This window comes from Dysidea avara, chromosome 7, assembly GCF_963678975.1.
Source record: "Dysidea avara chromosome 7, odDysAvar1.4, whole genome shotgun sequence".
Lineage (NCBI taxonomy): Eukaryota > Metazoa > Porifera > Demospongiae > Dictyoceratida > Dysideidae > Dysidea > Dysidea avara.
In genome coordinates, this window is record NC_089278.1 from 11,384,679 (window position 1) to 11,403,979 (window position 19,301).

Below are 19,301 nucleotides of genomic sequence, written 5' to 3' on the forward strand. Positions count from 1 at the left end.
TACATGGGAAGCCATAACTACACATTCTGGTATGGCCTTTTCCTAAAATTATAATGGAGCCAAATTGCACATGTCAGTTCTTGACATTTTTACTGTCACCATAAATCATCTGAACATTTGGCTAAAATGCTATCATAGTAAACCCGGTTAATTACAAATGAAAATCGCTGTTTTCTAATTTCAGTGTTTGTCAAAACGCAGATACCCACACAGTGACAAAGCAACAGAAGATAACATAGCAGCGTAAGTTACAAATTATCATCATGAAGTTTTAAAATTTAGGACACTTCACACCCTTTGTTGATATTCGAACTTTTTTTACTCTACTGCCTTTCATATTTCTTGAATCTTCAGGCTTTCGATTTGCATGATGTCATTCTACATACATCATTTCCGTTGGGTGTTAATAAATGTGAGGCAATGTAAGTAATCATTTATCGTCACCGTGTATGTATTATCGGTTCCTGTACATTATCAGCTTTACAATTATCGGCACCTCAGCTAAATTTGGGCTTGCTGATCGTACTAAGAATGGATGGTCACTCTGGTATCCATATAGGGTCTTAGCAATGGTACCAAGGAATCTAAAAATATATATAATAATTTCCATATTTGGGTGCAATTACAGCGCACTTGCATAATGTAAATCAAGACACATGATAGTGTGTTGTGTGGCCCAAGAAGCCGGCGCACCACATTGTGGGTATATTAACAGGAAGAAAGAAAACGTCATTTTCACACCTTTGTATCTCGGTGATACCTTATCCGATTGGAACCACATTTGCTGCAGAGTTGCCCGCCAGCTAGGGGAGTCTACATTCCAAATTTGAAGGAAATCGCTCAAGCCATTTCCGAGATACAAGCAGCCAAAGTTTCGGGTTTTTTTCTTGGTTTTTTTCTTCCTATTCTTCTTCGTGTTTTTGCACAATAGCAAAAATTTATAAAATGCAAACGCATACTCCGATTGCCTTGAAATTTGGCACACAGAAAGGGAGTGCAAAGGCAAATCCTAGTATCAAATTTGGTGTAAATCGGATGAACGGTTAAGGATTTACGATCAATTATTCGTGTAAAACTAGATCGATTTGTTGTCACGCCTACAGGGTAAACCGCTTTTTGGAATGAGTGGAAAATTGTTTTGTGGATAGATCAACCATTGTAGGAGTGCCTTTTGGTGGTTTGAAAGCAATCGAAATAAAGATCATGGAGATATGACACGAAACTGAAGGTGTGTAACAATTGCGCGATCGAGATTCGTGAATAACATACCAATAATTTTCACGCCTACCAGGCTATGGTGAAAAAAGATGTGAAATCCAAGGACTTAGCACCAAAATTCACCTGAATTGTCGCTATTAAAATTTTTACCATTAACCTACCATAACAGCCATTTCTTGGCCGCCACCTTGGATTTCACATCTTCTTTCACCATAGCCTTTTTGAGGGCCGCACTCTTTTTTTACAGCTTGGCTGTTTTGGATTAGATACATATAACTTAACTTTATTCAGTGGTGGTATAGATGAACTGAAGGTTGTATGTTGCCCTTCAGCAAGAATGAACATAAATTGGACAAAATGGGTGGGGTGGGGAAACAAAAGAGACTGAGGATAAGCACAAGATGGGCCCCTCCGAGTAGGGCGGAGCAATACTGCCATTTTAGCCACTATTCACAATACTCAATAGTTCACGATACTTACAAATTAGTCAATCATAGCTGGTGCTACATAGTGTATTGTCTCAGTATTCCTGCAGGAAGTCCTTAAAGGTAGCATCAATCTAGCCACTATCATCTTTGTTTATAGTAACAGTTATTGTAACACATGCTTTGAGGTTACGTTATGGTGTTCACACCTCTCTGCAGCGGTAACCAAGTTATGACTTACAAGGATTCTTAGCTTAGTACTGCATAACAAATGGATTTTTAGATGACAATAATGTACAGTCATGGTATCACAATAGTTAATAACATAATATCGCGATATCGATACTCTCAAAATATCGTGATATATCGCTCAGCTCTATCTCCAAGTTTATAGCATCTATTATGACGTAGCACTTCCAGCAGCATTAACGAAAGCAAAAACAGTACAATATTGTCATAGTGACTTGTTCTTGTTACCTGATGAATAATAACACACCTTTTAACAATGTGTAGTAGTCTGTGATACAGCAATTGCCTATACAGTAACATGCAGTTTCAATCAAATGCATATATTTCGATCAGGCCATACTTCTTCTTTCACACCTTCAACAAGGCAAAATATTGCTCAGTGGGAAGTCTGCTGTCCATTAAGTGCCTATAATCTCCTTTCCAAAATAACAATTCTGGACAACCTCTTGCAGCTGTTGGTTTCATTTCTTATCTGTTTAAAAGATTTCCTTCTCTACTGCAACTACCCATCCTCTACGTGAATTAGTTCCTCTTTTCAGCTTGGTTTAAATGATTTAGAACTCTATGGACTATTTCATACCAGCAGGTACATGGAAATGAGTCTGCAGTTCGCTGTGTTCTTTTCGCTTTGTGAGGTGAGGATAGGGAAATGGCAAAAGAGACGTTTCCTTCTGCGATCAGTTTTGGACATTACCTATAATACAAAAAGAGGTAGACATAAATACCAAACATATTTAGCAGCTCAATATACACTGTGAAGGTTTAATCCAAGGGATTCAGCACAAGAAGATCGAAGAAGTTTGACACAAGGCGAATCAGGTGATCACTAATTCAGGTAAGTGCTGTAAAATCCTGAATATCATGGTGCCAACAATTCATACTGATAATCAATTTATGCCGATAATTAGTAATTTACACTACTTCAAGCAGAAAAAATAGTCACCCATGGAGAGCAGACCCCATGCCAAAAAGAAATTAGCATGGATGAGGGACTGTGTATAGGTATTTTATTTTTTCGTAGAAAGTGAGATGTGACAAATAGACTAGATATAGGTGCACACATGTGAGTTATGGGATGTGTGTGATTGCAGTGATTTTATAGCTTTGTGATGTGCTAACCAAACATGTTATAGGCCGCCCACAGAATTATCATTACAAATGCAATGTACACACAAACTTTAGGTGACCTTCTACTCCTCCTCCCCTGCTCTGAAGAATATCGGTTACAATATCAGCATATCAGTTATAAGAATGGGAAAATAATTGGTATCAGTATATCAGTACAACACTGTAGAATGTTACTTAATTAATTAATTGAAGACTGCTACCGTAATTCTACATCCAAGGCTTGAAATCCTGCTGCCATAACATTATGTCCAGGTATATAGGTAGTAAACAAAGAGCATGACACTTGTGTCAATAGGCATGCAATTAGGTCCATTACATTTGCTATCTATTGATATACCACTTTGAAAAACACTTAAATCTAAAATTCCTAAAAACATATTATTTTCTGTAACTTCTTCTCTGCTGCTCCTATTCCAACCAAATAAGATTCATAGTGCTCCCTAATTAGAACTGCATCACCTCATATACATATCCATTGTAAATAAAAGAAAACAGGTAGAGTTTTCTGATCATGCACTGGCATAGGAGTCTCATACCTTACTTCTTCAAAAAGGTTAGTTCTACATACTCATATATTAGATAGTTTTGTAGACTTATTAGATAGTTTTGTAGACTATTGTTAGGCCAGTTTTTTATACCATACTTTTTCTAAAAGATTTAACCTTGTTTGGGGTAATTCTACCACTAAAATATTATTTTAATTAGTTTTGGAATGTGTAATTTTTGTGAATTTAGAGTAGGAACTGTTTATAATATGGTAGTCCTTAAAGGGCAGCACTTAACTGTGTTATAGAGCACATACATTATATTTATCCATAATTCTAGTAGTTAACTGTTTAAGCCCCAATATTGACACATGCCACCTAAAATTCCACATTTAAAACTTATCCTAGAGAACTCTCTGAGGGCACAGATGTTGCAGGGATACAGAGATATTTATCAGTAATGAGAGACAGAATAGGAAAGTGTCATCCATGGTCTAGCCACCACTAAAGTGGATTTTCAGACAACTTCACTCTGAGGCAAAGGTAACTACTTACCCTCTTTCTTTTTTTGTGTAGAATCCGAAGCAGTGCTGTCACTGAATGATATCTTCCAGTAAGGACATCAGACCCTTCTCCTTTTTGGCAGGTGGATCAACTAGTGGAGGCTGTACTTCTACATCAGCTTCAGGAGATGGCCATGGTGTCATTGCTATCTCCAAAGCCTTTCTTTAACCATATTAATTATGTTATTCCTCACTGCTTGTGATAAAAAGACAGTGCCTTGCAACAATAAACTTGCTTTGTCTAGTAAATCTTCTTTAAAATCATAGTGATCTTTAAGATCAGTTAGCATTACACGTTTTAGTGTTTTGGTAAGAGGCTTATCTTATGGATTGTCAATCAATTCCTTTGATAATAATTTATACAGAAGTGGCCTGATTGGTGAAATGGTAACTGATTTTTCCCTGCCTATGGCCTCTGTGATTTCCACAACTGGCTTAAGAACTTCAATGAGTATTTTCATGGCAGATATCTCTGTGTCACTTGGCATCAAGTCGGTTCTATGTACCGCAATAAGGACAGCACATAGTGGCTGTTGCAGCTTAATGATACGTTCTGACATGTAGTAGGACGAGTTCCAACATAATGAGATAAACTCAGGTCATCAGAATGTAGATCTCGTTGTTTCTGTTTTATAACAAAAGCCAATTTGTTAGAGTGATGAAAATGGGTAACCAAAGTGAGACAACGTCCAAGTGCTTTGAACACTTATGCCACCTGCATGACTGTTTTGCAATGTGTTGCTGCTATACCATCATTCATCTATTGTTTCACTATTTTTATCACTTGGATCCCTATTTCATTCTTAAAATTGATAATTTTTAATACACTAGTATATGCATAGTTCTCTTGGTACAGTGAAGTGGCTAAATACCACCATATATGCTTTGTCGTGTTAGCATCAAGACATACGGTAGTGTCGTGCGGCCCAAGAAACCGGCGCGTAACACCCGTGAGTATATTGACAGGAAGAAAGAAAACGCAATTTTCGCACCTCCGTAACTCTGTGCTTCCTTGATGAAACATGACGATTTTTGCTGTGGACATGCCCTCCAACTGCAGCACTCCACATTCCAAATTTGAGCGAAATCGCTCTGCGCGTTCCAGAGATATGCGACTTCAAAAATTGGCTCAGTTTCTTCGTTTTTTTTTCTTCTTCTTTTTCTTGTCGCACACTTACAAAAACTGCTATAAAACTCGAACGCCATATCCGATTGCCTTGAAATTTGGCACACAGAAGGGGGATATAGAGGCACATCTCAGTACCAACTTTGGCTGGAATACGATAAACAGGAAAAGAGTTATGAGCGATTATTCACGAAAAATAACACCAATATGTTGTCACGCCTACAGGGTAAACCGCGTATGGGAAGAAGCTGAAAATCGGTGGGTGAATAGGTTAACTATTGAACCTCAAACCTTATGTGGTTTGAAAGAAATCGAGCTAAAAAACAGGAAGATACAACGAAAAAACCAACAGTATGTAACAATTATGCAATAGAGATTAGCTAATAAAAAAAACGACTGCTTGCCACGCCTACCAGATAAACCGCTTGGGGTAATGCTTTGAAAATCGTTGTACAGATGGAATAATCATCTTAGAAAGGCTCATCAATGGTGTAGAAGAATCAGACTTAAAGCCACGGAGTTATAACACGAAATCCAACTTGTTGCAGCAAGTGCGAGATCGAGATACTCTAATAGAGCAGTCACCCTGAAGAGAATTCAAGAGATCAGCTAGAAATAAGAAACATGTATAGAGATCAGCTACACACAAGTCACCCTGTAGAGAGATCAGCTAGAAGAAGTTACCTTGTAGGGAGTTCATGCAACTATGGAAAGAGATAGTTCAACTAGAAAAAATCACCTTGTAGAGTTCAGCTACAAAGAAACCACCATGTAGAGAGTTCAGCTACAAACAAATCGCCCTGTGGAGAGATCAATAGAAGAAGTTACCTTGCAGAGAGTTCAGCTACAAAGAAACCATCATGTAGAGAGTTCAGCTACAAACAAATCTCCCTGTAGAGAGATTAGCTAGAAAAAGTTACCTTGTAGAGACTTCAGCTACAAAGAAACCATCATGTAGAGAGTTCAGCTACAAACAAATCTCCCTGTAGAGAGATCAGCTAGAAGAAGTTACCTTGTAGAGAGTTCAGCTTCAAGCAAATCACCCTGTAGAAAGATCAGCTAGAAGAGGTCACCTTGTAGAGAGTTCAGTTACAAAGAAACCACCATGTAGAGAGCTCAGCTACAAACTAGTGACCTTGTAGAGACATCAGCTAGAAGAAGTTACCTTGTAGAGAGTTCAGCTACAAAGAAACCATTCTTTAAAGAGCTCAGCTGCAAACAAAGCACCTGTACAGAATTCAGCTACAAATAAATCACCCTGTAGAAAGATGAGCTAGAAAAAGTTACCTTGTAGAGAGTTCAGTTACAAAGAAACCACAATGTAGAGAATTCAGCTACAAACTAGTGACCCTGTAAAGACATCAGCTAGAAGAAGTTACCTTGAGAGAGTTCAGCTACAAAGAAACCATTATTTAAAGAGCTCAGCTGCAAACAAATCACCTATACAGAATTCAGCTACAAACAAATCACCATGTAGAGAGATCAGCTACTCAGAAGAAGTTAATTTGTAGAGAGTTCAGCTACAAAGAAACCATCATTTAGAAAGTTCAGCTACAAACAAATCTCCCTGTAGAGAGATCAGCTAGAAGAAGTTACCTTGTAGAGAGTTCAGCTACAAACAAATCACCCTGTGTTAGATCAGCTAGAAGAAGTCACCTTGTAGAAAGTTCAGTTACAAAGAAACCACCATGTAGAGAATCCAGCTACAAACTAGTCACCTTGTAGAGACATCAGCTAGAAAAGTTACCTTGTAGAGAGTTCAGCTACAAACAAACCATTCTGTTTAGAGCTCAGCTGCAAACAAATCACCTGTACAGAATTCAGCCACAAACAAATCACCCTGTAAAGAGGTCAGCTAGAAGAAATTACCTTGTACATAGTTCAGCTACAAAGAAACCACCAAGTAGAGAGTTCAGCTGCAAAGAAATCACCCTGTAGAAAATTCAGCCACAAACAAATTGCCCTGTAGAAAGATCAGTTAGAAGAAGTTACCTTTTAGAGAGCTCAGCTACGAAACCATTCTGTAAAGAGCTCAGCTGCAAACAAATCACCTGTACAGAATTCAGCTACAAACAAATCACCCTGTAGAGAGATCAGCTAGAAGAAGTTACCTTGTAGATCGTTCAGCTACAAACAAATCACCCTGTAGAGAGATCAGCTAGAAAAAGTTACCTTGTAGAGAGTTCAGCTACAAAGAAACCACCATGTAGAGAGTTCAGCTGCAAAGAAATCACTCTGTATAAAATTCTGCCAAAAACAAATTGCCCTGTAGAAAGATCAGCTAGAAGAAGTTACCTTTTAGAGAGTTCAGCTACAAAGAAACCACCCTGTAGAGAGATCAGCTAGAAGAAGTTACCTTGTAGAGAGTTCAGCTACAAAGAAATCTCCCTGTAGAGAGATTAGCTAGAAGAAGTTATCTTGTAGATCGTTCAGCTGCAAACAAATCACCCTGTAGAGAGATCAGCTAGAAGAAGTTACCTTGTAGAGAGTTCAGCTACAAAGAAATCACCCTGTATAAAATTCTACCACAAACAAATTGCCCTGTAGAAAGATCAGTTAGAAGAAGTTACCTTGTAGAGAGTTCAGCTACAAAGAAACCATTTTGTAAAGAGCTCAGCTGCAAACAAATCACCTGTACAGAATTCAGCTACGAACAAATCAACCTGTAGAGAGATCAGCTAGAAGAAGTTACCTTGTACATAGTTCAGCTACAAACAAATCTCCCTGTAGAGAGATCAGCTAGAAGAAATTACCTTGTAGAGAGTTCAGCTACAAAGAAACCATTCTGTAAAGAACTCAGCTGCAAACAAATCACCTGTACAGAATTCAGCTACAAACAAATCACCCTTTAGAGAGGTCAGCTAGAAGAAATTACTTTGTACATAGTTCAGCTACAAAGAAACCACCATGTAGAGAGTTCAGCTGCAAAGAAATCACCCTGTATAAAATTCTGCCACAAACAAATTGCCCTGTAGAAAGATCAGCTAGAAGAAGTTACCTTTTAGAGAGTTCAGCTACAAAGAAACCACCCTGTAGAGAGATTAGCTAGAAGTTACCTTGTAGGTAGTTCAGCTACAAACAAATCACCCTGTAGAGAGATCAGCTAGAAGAAGTTACCTTGTAGAGAGTTCAGCAACAAAGAAACCACCCTGTAGAGAGATTAGCTAGAAGAAGTTACCTTGTAGATCGTTCAGCTACAAACAAATCACCCTGTAGAGAGATCAGCTAGAAGAAGTTACCTTGTAGAGAGTTCAGCTACAAAGAAACCACCCTGTAGAGAGATTAGCTAGAAGAAGTTACCTTGTAGATCGTTCAGCTACAAACAAATCACCCTGTAGAGAGATCAGCTAGAAGAAATTACCTTGTAGAGAGTTCAGCTGCAAAGAAATCACCACTGCCCAAATTTCAAGGCAATAGCTCTTTCCAATCTGAAGTTATCAATTGTCAAAGTTGGCAAATTGGATGTGTGTGGAAGACCCCTTTTCGCAAATCCGATCACATATGTATTATATATATAATTTGTACATTTACTGATAAAATATTTAAAGTACATCTACTTCATCTTTTCGTCTTCCTGTAGTAAAGAAAAAAACATAGGTTAAAAAAGTCCCAAAGCTGGCCATAGGCCGGCTTTGGGGTATACAAATACAAAAAGAAATGAAATCTAATCCAAAACAGCCAAGCTGTAAAAAAAGTGTGCGGCCCTCAGAAAGGCTATGGTGAAAAAAGATGTAAAATCCAAGGTGGCGGCCAAGAAATGGCTGTGATGGTAGGTTAATGGTAAAAATTTTAATAACGACAATTCAGGTGAATTTTTGTGCCGCTTCACAAAATTTACCTGAATTGTCATTATTAAAATTTTTACCATTAACCTACCATCACAGCCATTTCTTGGCCGCCACCTTGGATTTCACATCTTTTTTCACCATAGCCTTTCTGAGGGCCGCACACTTTTTTTACAGCTTGGCTGTTTTGGATTAGATTAATATTGTTAGATTGTCATGTTGGTGTATGTGCACTTAGTTGAGGTCCTATAGTACGTTCACGTTGAGCTGAATCCTCAAAAACATTTAATAACTCATGGATGCAATTACACACGATCTTGAAATTTGGCTCATTTGTAGTACTGCTTGATCCGCTAAAAATATTTCAAAATCTTTTTGTTCAAGTGTTTGACATAATATATATGACCAATCAAAATTTTCACAATACATTTCCTATGGGAAGCCATATAAATACAATGTCCATTACAGCCCTTTCCCGAACTTGTAATGGAGCCAAACCGTACGTGTCTGTTGTTGACACTTTTGCTGTTACCAATAATTATCTGGTTAGCTGAAATGTTAACTCGGTTGAGAAAAAATCCACTTTTAATGTTTAGCTGTTTTTCAGGATTCAGCTTAACGTGAACATACTATAGTAACAGAAATATCCAAACCTTTTAATTCCAGATCTTCTTGTCTACTAGATGATTCTAGTTGAAGTTGTTTAAACTGATCCATCAATTCCTATATATGTATAATGCAGATAGCAAGTCTAACATTCACACAAGCATAAGGAAAATAACAAGCTAGAAGGGGTCACTATATTAAACAGTACATTAGCAAGGGAGACTATCAACTTGTATACAATGATCCTTTTTCATTTTGAAGGATATACTATTCCTGGTAGCTTCCTATAAAGAGTTGCTAACAACTCTCTAAAATCCCAAAATTGTATATGAAAGTCCTATTATTTCATCATACAATACAATAGTACTGCATACAGTGTAGTAGAGACCACAAAGGAGTAGGCGTGGCCCACAAAATAACACCACCTAAAAACCAGCCCCACACGACGACGATGAGGCAGTATTGGTTAGGTAAAACTAAGCCCAAACAAGCTTTCAGATCGACCCGAAACGTTTTCAACAAGTTGCTACGGAATTTAAAATTTTTATTTAAAGGAATTTTCTACTGACTGAGTAACTGACTGATTCCTTCAGACAAGTGTAACTCGATAACGGCTAAGGCTATGGGTTTCATTTTTCACTGTTCGATGTCACTTCGTCCCGAGAGGTGTTTTTTGGCATACCGCAATACGTACAATGCATTCTTTATGGACTTACCAGTGTCCTCCTTTGTGCCCCATTCATCTTTGCTGACAGCAAAAGGTGTAAATTTGGTGGTAGCACGTGATAGCTTCCCTTTGAAATGGAAATGTCCGTATTTTTCATAGTGGTTATTTTGATTGCAGAGGTGCTTTCCGAACAGTTCTTGATTTGTACTGCTGTGTAACGGGTTGAACTTAACCAACAGCGAAACGTAATGGATACTTCAATTTTCAGATGATAATTAATATAATGGGGGTGCGCGGCACAATTTCTTTCTATTGGTATGCGAGGATTGCAAAGATGCTTTACAAACAGCTCTAGATTCAAAATGTTGTGCAATGGGTTAGGGCCGGAGCCCACGGTCCAGTCAGTCTGGACAATCACTTTTCAGCTACTTGATTTTAGTGAAAAGATCGAGATACTCTAATAAAGCAGTGATCAAAATATACTGTAATAGAACAGTCATCGTAATACTCTAATAAAGCATTCAGTATAGAATATAGCTTATAGTCTAAGCCAGTTAACTATCTTAAATTTACCGAGTGAGTCATCTGCATGGCACACTGCATTGAGCTAATTGGTCATGCATTACCATGCAGTTACAACTAAACTTTCACATTGAGAAATTTTGTATACATCGTGAAAATAAAATTAGCTACTAGCTATAATAGTCAGATGTAAAACTCAACTAATTGGTAATGTAGCACAAAATTACCATTGATGATAATAAAAGAAGAGACTTTGCATGTAAAATAGCCTTCGGATGCCAATCAGAGCATCTATTTTCAAAAGTTACCCTGGGGAAGCATGCCCCCTGACCCCTCTAGCTTAGCATGCTGTGTGTGCTTATAGCACATGCAGATAAGTAATGCACCAAAGTAGATAATCTCTGATTTACAGATCATATTAGATCTATAAAAACTGAGTAGTGTGCATGACTATTGCAGTCCGGTCCATGGATGGTCGGACCACTCAAAATCTCTGGGCTTCAGCCCTGCAATGGGTTGAACATAGCTGACAACAAAGCGTAATGGGATAGTTCACTTTTCAGATGATAAAGAGCTGGGGCGCAAGGCACCATTTCAGATGTGGTATGTGTGGGTTCACCAGTCATAATGAAATTATTTACAAAAAAAGTTAACAAACAAGTATACGACAAAATTTGGAATTTTCAACTAGAGTAGGGACCATAGCATATCAATAAAAAGTACTGAAGCAAGTTTGAGTAGTCCGTGATTAAGACACACGGTAGCGTGATGTGAGGTGTAAGAAGCCGGAGCGCAACACCAGTGAGTATATTGACAGGGAGAAAGAAAACACAATTTTTTCACCTACGTAGCTCTGTGTTGCCTTGATGAAAAAAGACGATTTTTGCTGCTATGGACACGCCCGCCAACTCAGTACTCCACATACCAAATTTTAGCAAAATCACTTTAAGCGATCACAAGATATGCGACTTTAAAACTTGGCTTAGTTTCTTCATTTTTTATCTTATTATTTTCTTCCCTCTTTTCGCACACTTACAAAAACTACCATAAACCGCAAATGCCATATCCGATTGCCTTGAAATTTGGCACACAGAAGGAAGGTATAAAGGTGCATTTCAGTACCAACTTTGGCTGGAATACGATAAACAGGCAAAGAGTTACGATCGATTATTCACGAAAAATAACACCAATATGTTTTCATGCCTACAGGGTAAACCGCTTACGGGAAGAAGTTGAAAATTGGTGGGAGAATAGGTTAACTATTGAACCTCAAACCTTTGTGCTTTGAAAGAAATCAAGCTAAAAACCACGAAAATAAAACGAAAAAACCAACAGTGTGTAATAATTATGCAATCGAGATTAGCTAATAAAAATCGGCTACTTGCCATGCCTACCAGAAAACTCACTTAGAGTAATGTTTTGAAATTAACTGCACAGATGGAGTAATCATCTTAGAAATGCTCTTCAATGGTGTAGAAGAATCAGACTTAAAGCCACAGAGTTACAACACGAAATCCAACTTGGTGTAGCAAGTGCGAGATCAAGATACTCTAATAGAGTGGTCAACCTAATAGAGCAGTCACCCTGAAAAGAATTGAAAAGATCAGCTAGAAACGAGTAATCCGTATAGAGATCAGCTACAAACAAATCACCCTGTAGAGAGTTCAGCTACAAACAATTCACCCTGTAGAGAGATCAGCTAGAAGAAGTTACCCTGTAGAGAGTTCAGCTACGAAAAGATCACCCTGTAGAGAATTCAACTACAAACACATCGCCCTGTAGAGAGATCAGCTAGAAGAAGTTACCTTGTAGAGAGTTCAGCTACAAAGAAACCGTTATGTAGAGAGTTCAGCTACACCTTTAGAGAGTTCAGCTACAAACAAATCACCCTGTAGAGAGATCAGTTAGAAGAAGTTACCCTAGAGAGATCAGCTAGAAGAAGTTACCCTGTAGAGAGTTCAGCTAGAAGAAGTCACCTTGTAGAGAGTTTAGCTACAAAGAAACCACCATGTAGAGAGCTCAGCTGCAAACAAATCACCCTGTAGAGAATTCAACTACAAACAATTCACCCTGAAGACAGATCATCTAGAAGAAGTTACGTTGTAGAGAGTTCAGCTACAAAGAAACCATCATGTAGAGAGTTCAGCTGCACCTTTAGAGAGTTCAGCTACAAAGAAACCACCATGTAGAGAGTTCAGCTGCAAACAAATCACCCTGTAGAGAATTCAACTACAAACAATTCACCCTGAAGAGAGATCATCTAGAAGAAGTTACCTTGTAGAGAGTTCAGTTACAAAGAAAACATCATGTAGAGAGTTCTGTAATAAATATTTGTAATATATATATATATATATATCTGATCAAAAACAGCCAAGCTGTAAAAAAAGGTGCAGCCCCCAAAAAGGCCATGGTGAAAAAAGAAGTGAAATCCAAGGTGGCGGCCAAGAAATGGCTGTGATGGTAGGTTAATGGTTAAATTTTAATAACAACTGAAATTGGTGCCAAGACCAAGCAGCACAAAATTCACCTGAATTGTCATTATTAAAATGTAAACATTAACCTACCATCACAGCCATTTCTTGGCCGCCACCTTGGATTTTACTTCTTTTTTCACCATGGCCTTTTTGGGGGCCGCACCTTTTTTTACAGTTTGACTGTTTTTGATTAGATATCACTTCTTTTTGTATTTGTATACTGCAAAGCCGGCCTATGGCTGGCTTTGGGGCTTTTTAACCCATGTGTTTTTTTCTTTACAACAGGAAGAAGAAAAGAACTTAAAGAAGATTTTAAATACTTAAATTATTTTTGATTTTATTAGTAATTATACAAATTATATACATGTAATAGTTGTATAATAGTTGTAAATCCGTGGGTGTACATATCAGGCAAATCACGAGGGCACGTGATACAACTGATATGCACCACGTAGGCTAATAGCCTACTGTGGTGGGCGACTAATCACCCAAGCCAATACGAGGCAACCCGCTGGATTTATTATATAGATAGTCTTGTAAAATTCGATTATGGGTCAGCAGCAAGTAATGTTGCAGTTACGTTTGTTAACATAAACAGGAAAATCCTATGAATATCACGGAAACACTCAATTTTGCGATTTAACAAGTGTTTCAAAGTTGCTACTTCGTTTAACCACTGTTTACAATGTTTTCTAAGCATCAAGAGGGGTAAACTTCGCTGTAGAGTGGCTACCTCATGATATACGAAAAGTGGGCGTGGTACGTAATCAAACATGCGGACACGCGATTGTAAATTAACCATGACACTAGTTCTCACCTTAAACTTCAGTTTGTCAACTCATAGGGTGGTAAGGGTGTCGAATCGCCTTCGTATGAGTGCTGCAGAATGCAAAATCGGGTTCATGGTTTTCATCTCGTGAGTAATAATAAACTCCCACAATCGAATACTGCCAGGATTCTTATAAAAACAAACAACGTTACCTCATCAGATATATCAAGGCCATTTAAATGTATCATGGCCAGCCATGGTTTATTTAAATGTACCATAGCCAGCCATGGTTTAACTTAAATGTACCATGGCCAGCCAGGGTTTATAAGATATGTACCCTGGAATTTGGCTTTGAAGTTAGGTGGTTTCATGGTACATATATTTATTACATGCCCATTATTCCCCACAGGATATTTCTTTGCAGCTGATCTCTCTACTGGGTGACTTGAAATGTAGCTGTACTATATACAGGATGGTTTCTTTGTAGCTGAACTCTCTGCAAGGTGACCTATTCTAGCTGGTCTCTCTACAGGGTGATTTGTTTCTAGCTGAACTCTCTACAGGGAATTTGTTTGCAGCTAAACTCTCTACATGGTGGTTTCTTTGTAGCTGAACTCTCTACAGAGTGATTTGTTTGCAGCTGAACTCTCTACATGATGGTTTCTTTGTAACTGAACACTCTACAAGGTGACTTCTTCTAGCTGATCTTTCTACAGGGTGAATTGTTTGTAGCTGAACTATCTACAAGGTAACTTCTTCTAGCTGATCTATCTACAGGGTGATTTGTTTGTAACTGAACTCTCTGCATGATGGTTTCTTTGTAGCTGAACTCTCTACAAGGTGACTTCTTCTAGTTGATCTATCTATAAGGGGATTTATTTGTAGCTGAACTCTCTACAAGTGATTTATTTGCAACTGAACTCTTTATGTGGTGGTTTCTTTGTAGCTGAACTCTCTACAAGGTGACCTCTTCTAGCTGATCTCTCTACAGGGTGATTTGTTTCTAGCTGAACTCTCTACAGGTGATTTTTTGCAGCTAAACACTCTACATGGTGGTTTCTTTGTAGCTGAACTCTGTACATGATGGTTTCTTTGTAGCTAAACTCTTTACAAGGTGGCTTCTTCTAGCTGAACTCTCTACGGGGTAATTTCTTTGTAGCTGAACTCTCTATATGATGGTTTCTTTGTAACTGAACTCTCTACTAGGTAACTTCTTCTAGCTGATCTTTCTACTAGGTGATTTGTTTGCAGCTGAACTCTCTACATGGTGGTTTCTTTGTTGCTGAACTCTCTACAAGGTGAATTCTTCTACCTGATCTCTCTACAGGGTGATTTGTTTGTAACTGAACTCTGTACAAGTGCGTTTATGTGGGTGATCTCACTGCAGGTTGATTTGTTTGTAGCTGAACTCACTAAAGGGTGATTTGCTTGTAGCTGAACTCTTTGCATTGTTTCTAGTTTCTAGCTGATCTCTCTACAGGGTGATTTGTTTGTAGCTGATCTCTCTATAAGTTGATTTGTGTGTAGCTGATCTTTCCACAGGTTGATTTGTTTGTAGCCGATCTCTCTACAGGGTAATTTGTAGCTGAACTCTGTACAAGGTGCTTTTTTGTAGGTGATCTAACTGCAGGTTGATTTGTTTGTAGCTGAACTCACTAAAGGGTGATTTGCTTGTAGCTGAACTCCATACATTGTGTCTAGTTTCTAGCTGATCTCTCTACAGGGTGATTTGTTTGTAGCTAATTTCTCTACAAGTTGATTTGAGTGTAGCTGATCTCTCTGCAGGTTGATTAATTTGTAGCCGATCTCTCTATAAGGTAATTTGTTTGTAGCTGAACTGTCTATAAGGTGATTTGTTTGTAGCTGATCTCTCTGCAGGTTGATTTGTTTTAGCTGAACTCTCTACAGGCTGATTTACTTGTAGCTGAACTCCTTACATTGTGTCTAGTTTCTAGCTGATCTCTCTACAGGGTAATTTGTTTGTAGCTGAACTGTCTATAAGGTGATTTGTGTGTAGCTGATCTCTCTGCAGGTTGATTTGTTTGTAGCCGATCTCTCTACAGGGTAATTTGTTTGTAGCTGAACTCTCTATAAGGTGATTTGTTTGTAGCTGAACTCTCTACAGGGTGATTACTTGTAGCTGAACTCCTTACATTGTGTCTAGTTTCTAGCTGATGTCTTTACAGCGTGATTTTTGTAGCTGAACTCTCTACAGGGTGATTCGTTTCTAGCTTATCTCTCTACAGGTAAATTTGTGTTGATTTGTTCATTGCTGATCGCTCCGAAGGTTGATTTGTTGTAGCTGAACACTCTGCAAAGTGTTTTGTTTGTAGCTGATCTCTCTAAAGGGTAATTTGTTTGTAGCTGAACTCTCTCCACAGCGACTTGTGTGTAGCTGAATTCTGTGTAGCTGAATTCTCTAGAGAGTGACTTAATTGTAGCTGAATTCTCTACAGGGTGCATGACTTGTTTATAGCTGAACTTTCTTCAGTGTGAATTGTAATGTTCTGAATCTCTATAGTGATATATTTGCTTAACTCTCCACATGGTGACTTGCTTCTTGCTGAACTGTCTATAAGATTAACTGTTTGCAGCTGAACTCCCTGCAAAATAACTTGTGATATAATAAAATTTTATAATGGAGTAAATAAATTAGCCGAATGCTCTATTAGGGTGACTGTTTTATTAGAGTATCTCGATCTCGCATTTACTACATGGAGTTGGCTTTCGAATCATAACTCAGTGGTTTGTAATCCGATTCTTCTGTACTACTACAAGGACTTTCTATGAAGATTATTCCAGCTATACACCGATTTTCAGCTCATTGCTCTAAGCGGTTTGCCTAGCAGGCGTGAAAACTAATACTTTTTTTGTTCATAAAAATCGATCGCGTAATTGTGACACAGGTTGGGTTTTATGTCATATCTCCATGGTCTTTATCTCGATTCCTTTCAAACCACCAAAAGGCACTCCTACGATGGTTATTCCATCTACATAGCAATTTTCAACTCATTCCATGAAGCGGTTTACCATGTAGGCGTGACAACAAATTGATCTTGTTTTATGTGAATAATTGGTCATAACTCCTGAACCATTCATCGGATTTGCACCAAATTTGATGCTAGGATTCGTCATTGGACTCCCTTTCTGTGTGCCAAATTTCAAGGCGATCGGAGTACGCGTTTCCTTGTTATAGCAATTTTTGCAAGTGTGCGAAAAGACGAAAAAACGAAGAAAGAAAAAAAAAAAACTTTGGCAGCTCGTATCTCGGAAATGGCTGGAGCGATTTCCTTCAAATTTGGAATGTAGACTCCCCTGGCTGGCAGGCAATTGTTAAGCAAATTTGGTTCCAATCAGATAAGTGATCACCAAGATATAAAAGTGTGAAAATGACGTTTTCGTTCTTCCTGTCAATACACTGATGGGTGTGTCGTGCCGGCTTTTTGGGCCGCACAACACACTACCGCGTGTCTTGATATATATATAATAATTTTGTACATTTACTGATAAAATCAGAAATAGTTAAAGTATTTAAAATCTGCTTCATCTTTTCTTCTTTCTATGATAAAGAACCCAAATACAAAAAGAAGTGAAATCTAATCCAAAACAGCCAAGCTGTAAAAAAAGAGTGCGGCCCCCAAAAAGGCTACGGTGAAAAAAGATGTGAAATCCAAGAAATGGCTGTGATGGTATATAGGTTAATGGTACAAATTTTAATAACGACAATTCAAGTGAATTTTCCGCTTGGTCTTGGCACAAAATTTGCCTGAATTGTCGTTAGTAAAATTTTTACCATTAACCTATATACCATCACAGCCATTTCTTGGCCGCCACCTTGGATTTCACATCTTTTTTCACCATAGCCTTTTTGGGGGCCGCACTCTTTTTTTTTACAGCTTGGCTGTTTTGGATTAGATAATAATTAACAGTAAAACAATAGAAGTGTTATGTCCCTACTGTGCATTTCCGTTATGGTATCTTGAGCACACTAGGGGTATAACACTTCTTATTGTTTTACTGTGATTTAATATCATGGACTATTCCAACTTGTTTCAGCACTTTTTATCGATGTGCTATAGTCCCTACTCTAGTTGAAAATTCCAAATTTTTTTTTGTACTTGTATATATTAGGGATTGTCCATATTTTTGCAACAATCCTAATAGAGCGCACGCCTAAAAACCACCTTAAAAAACATCCTTCAACTCAAAACAACTATCTGGAGGTTAATTGTACTGAGTATAAACCATTTTCACATAACATGGAGAAGCCATTCAAGTGCAATTTTCCGTTTCGTGGTAGGTAATAGATAACTTCCGTTGTAACAAAGCTGTAGCTGTATGTTACTTTAATGACAATTTGAAGTAAACTAACCGATGCATGGCAGATCAACTGGATCAATCTATTCACTCTCGTTTACTGAAAGGAAATGATCTATCAGACAGCGATATAGCTGTACTAAGGAACGGTTTGGTTGTGAAGAAGATCAATGAGCTGCGGAAGATTGTGAGTAGCTTGTCCGTTCACCTTACCGGCTCCACCCGTAAGAAGGACATCGTAGACAGGATAGTTGGAATGGCACAGATAGGGGCGGTTAATGATTCATCTGGCGAAGAGAGTGATAGCTATTTCGTACTTGACCGAAGAAGTAAAATCTTTTCTCAAGAGTTTGCCGTCGCTTTCAAATGTTATGCAGTGGAGCAAGAAGTTGAGTGGCGTCTTTGCTGAGTTCACATTGATCAATATAGTAATTTATCTCGTGTATGGACGGGATAAAACTTTTTACATGCAAGCATTGAGAGCCAACAAGTCTCTGAAAGCATACAAGTACTTCTTTGATGGCTATGTCAAGAACGTCTGGGTGTACCAGTGCTCAAGTGAAAACCAGTTAAACTTGAGTGTTGTATTTCAGTGCCTTTGTTTATCACTTTCACCACTCCTTATGAAGTGTGTGTCACTCAATGGAGATAATGGAGATGTTTACGCTGGACAATGTGCTTGTGATTCTGGGTAAGTCATTAGCTAACATTGTGAGATAACAACAATCATAAATTGTACCAACATAATTGATTCCATTATGTGATTTCTTAAAATTATCAATCAGTATTAGCTAATTATCTATACTCATTATGATTGTTAAAATTATCAATATTAATTAGCTATATTATATTTTATTATACAGACTGGGACAAGCTTGTAACCAGCAGCACTATTGTTTTTCATGGACTACCATGCCAAAGATGTTGAATTACCAGTGGAGCTTTCTAAAACTTCTGTCCCTATGAA

The 19,301-nt window shown here is 38.0% G+C and overlaps 1 protein-coding gene across 4 annotated transcripts in view; it reads right to left on the reverse strand.

Annotated features, from left to right (window-relative positions):
• Nucleotides 1-19,301, reverse strand: part of LOC136262153 (synaptonemal complex protein 1-like) — a 391,211-nt gene that overhangs the window by 266,703 nt on the left and 105,207 nt on the right. For all 4 annotated transcript variants that reach the window (XM_066056308.1, XM_066056311.1, XM_066056309.1 and 1 more), the window contains exon 8: nt 9,633-9,702. In XM_066056308.1, the coding sequence (XP_065912380.1) occupies nt 9,633-9,702 (70 nt within the window). The remainder of the gene's footprint in view (nt 1-9,632; nt 9,703-19,301) is intronic.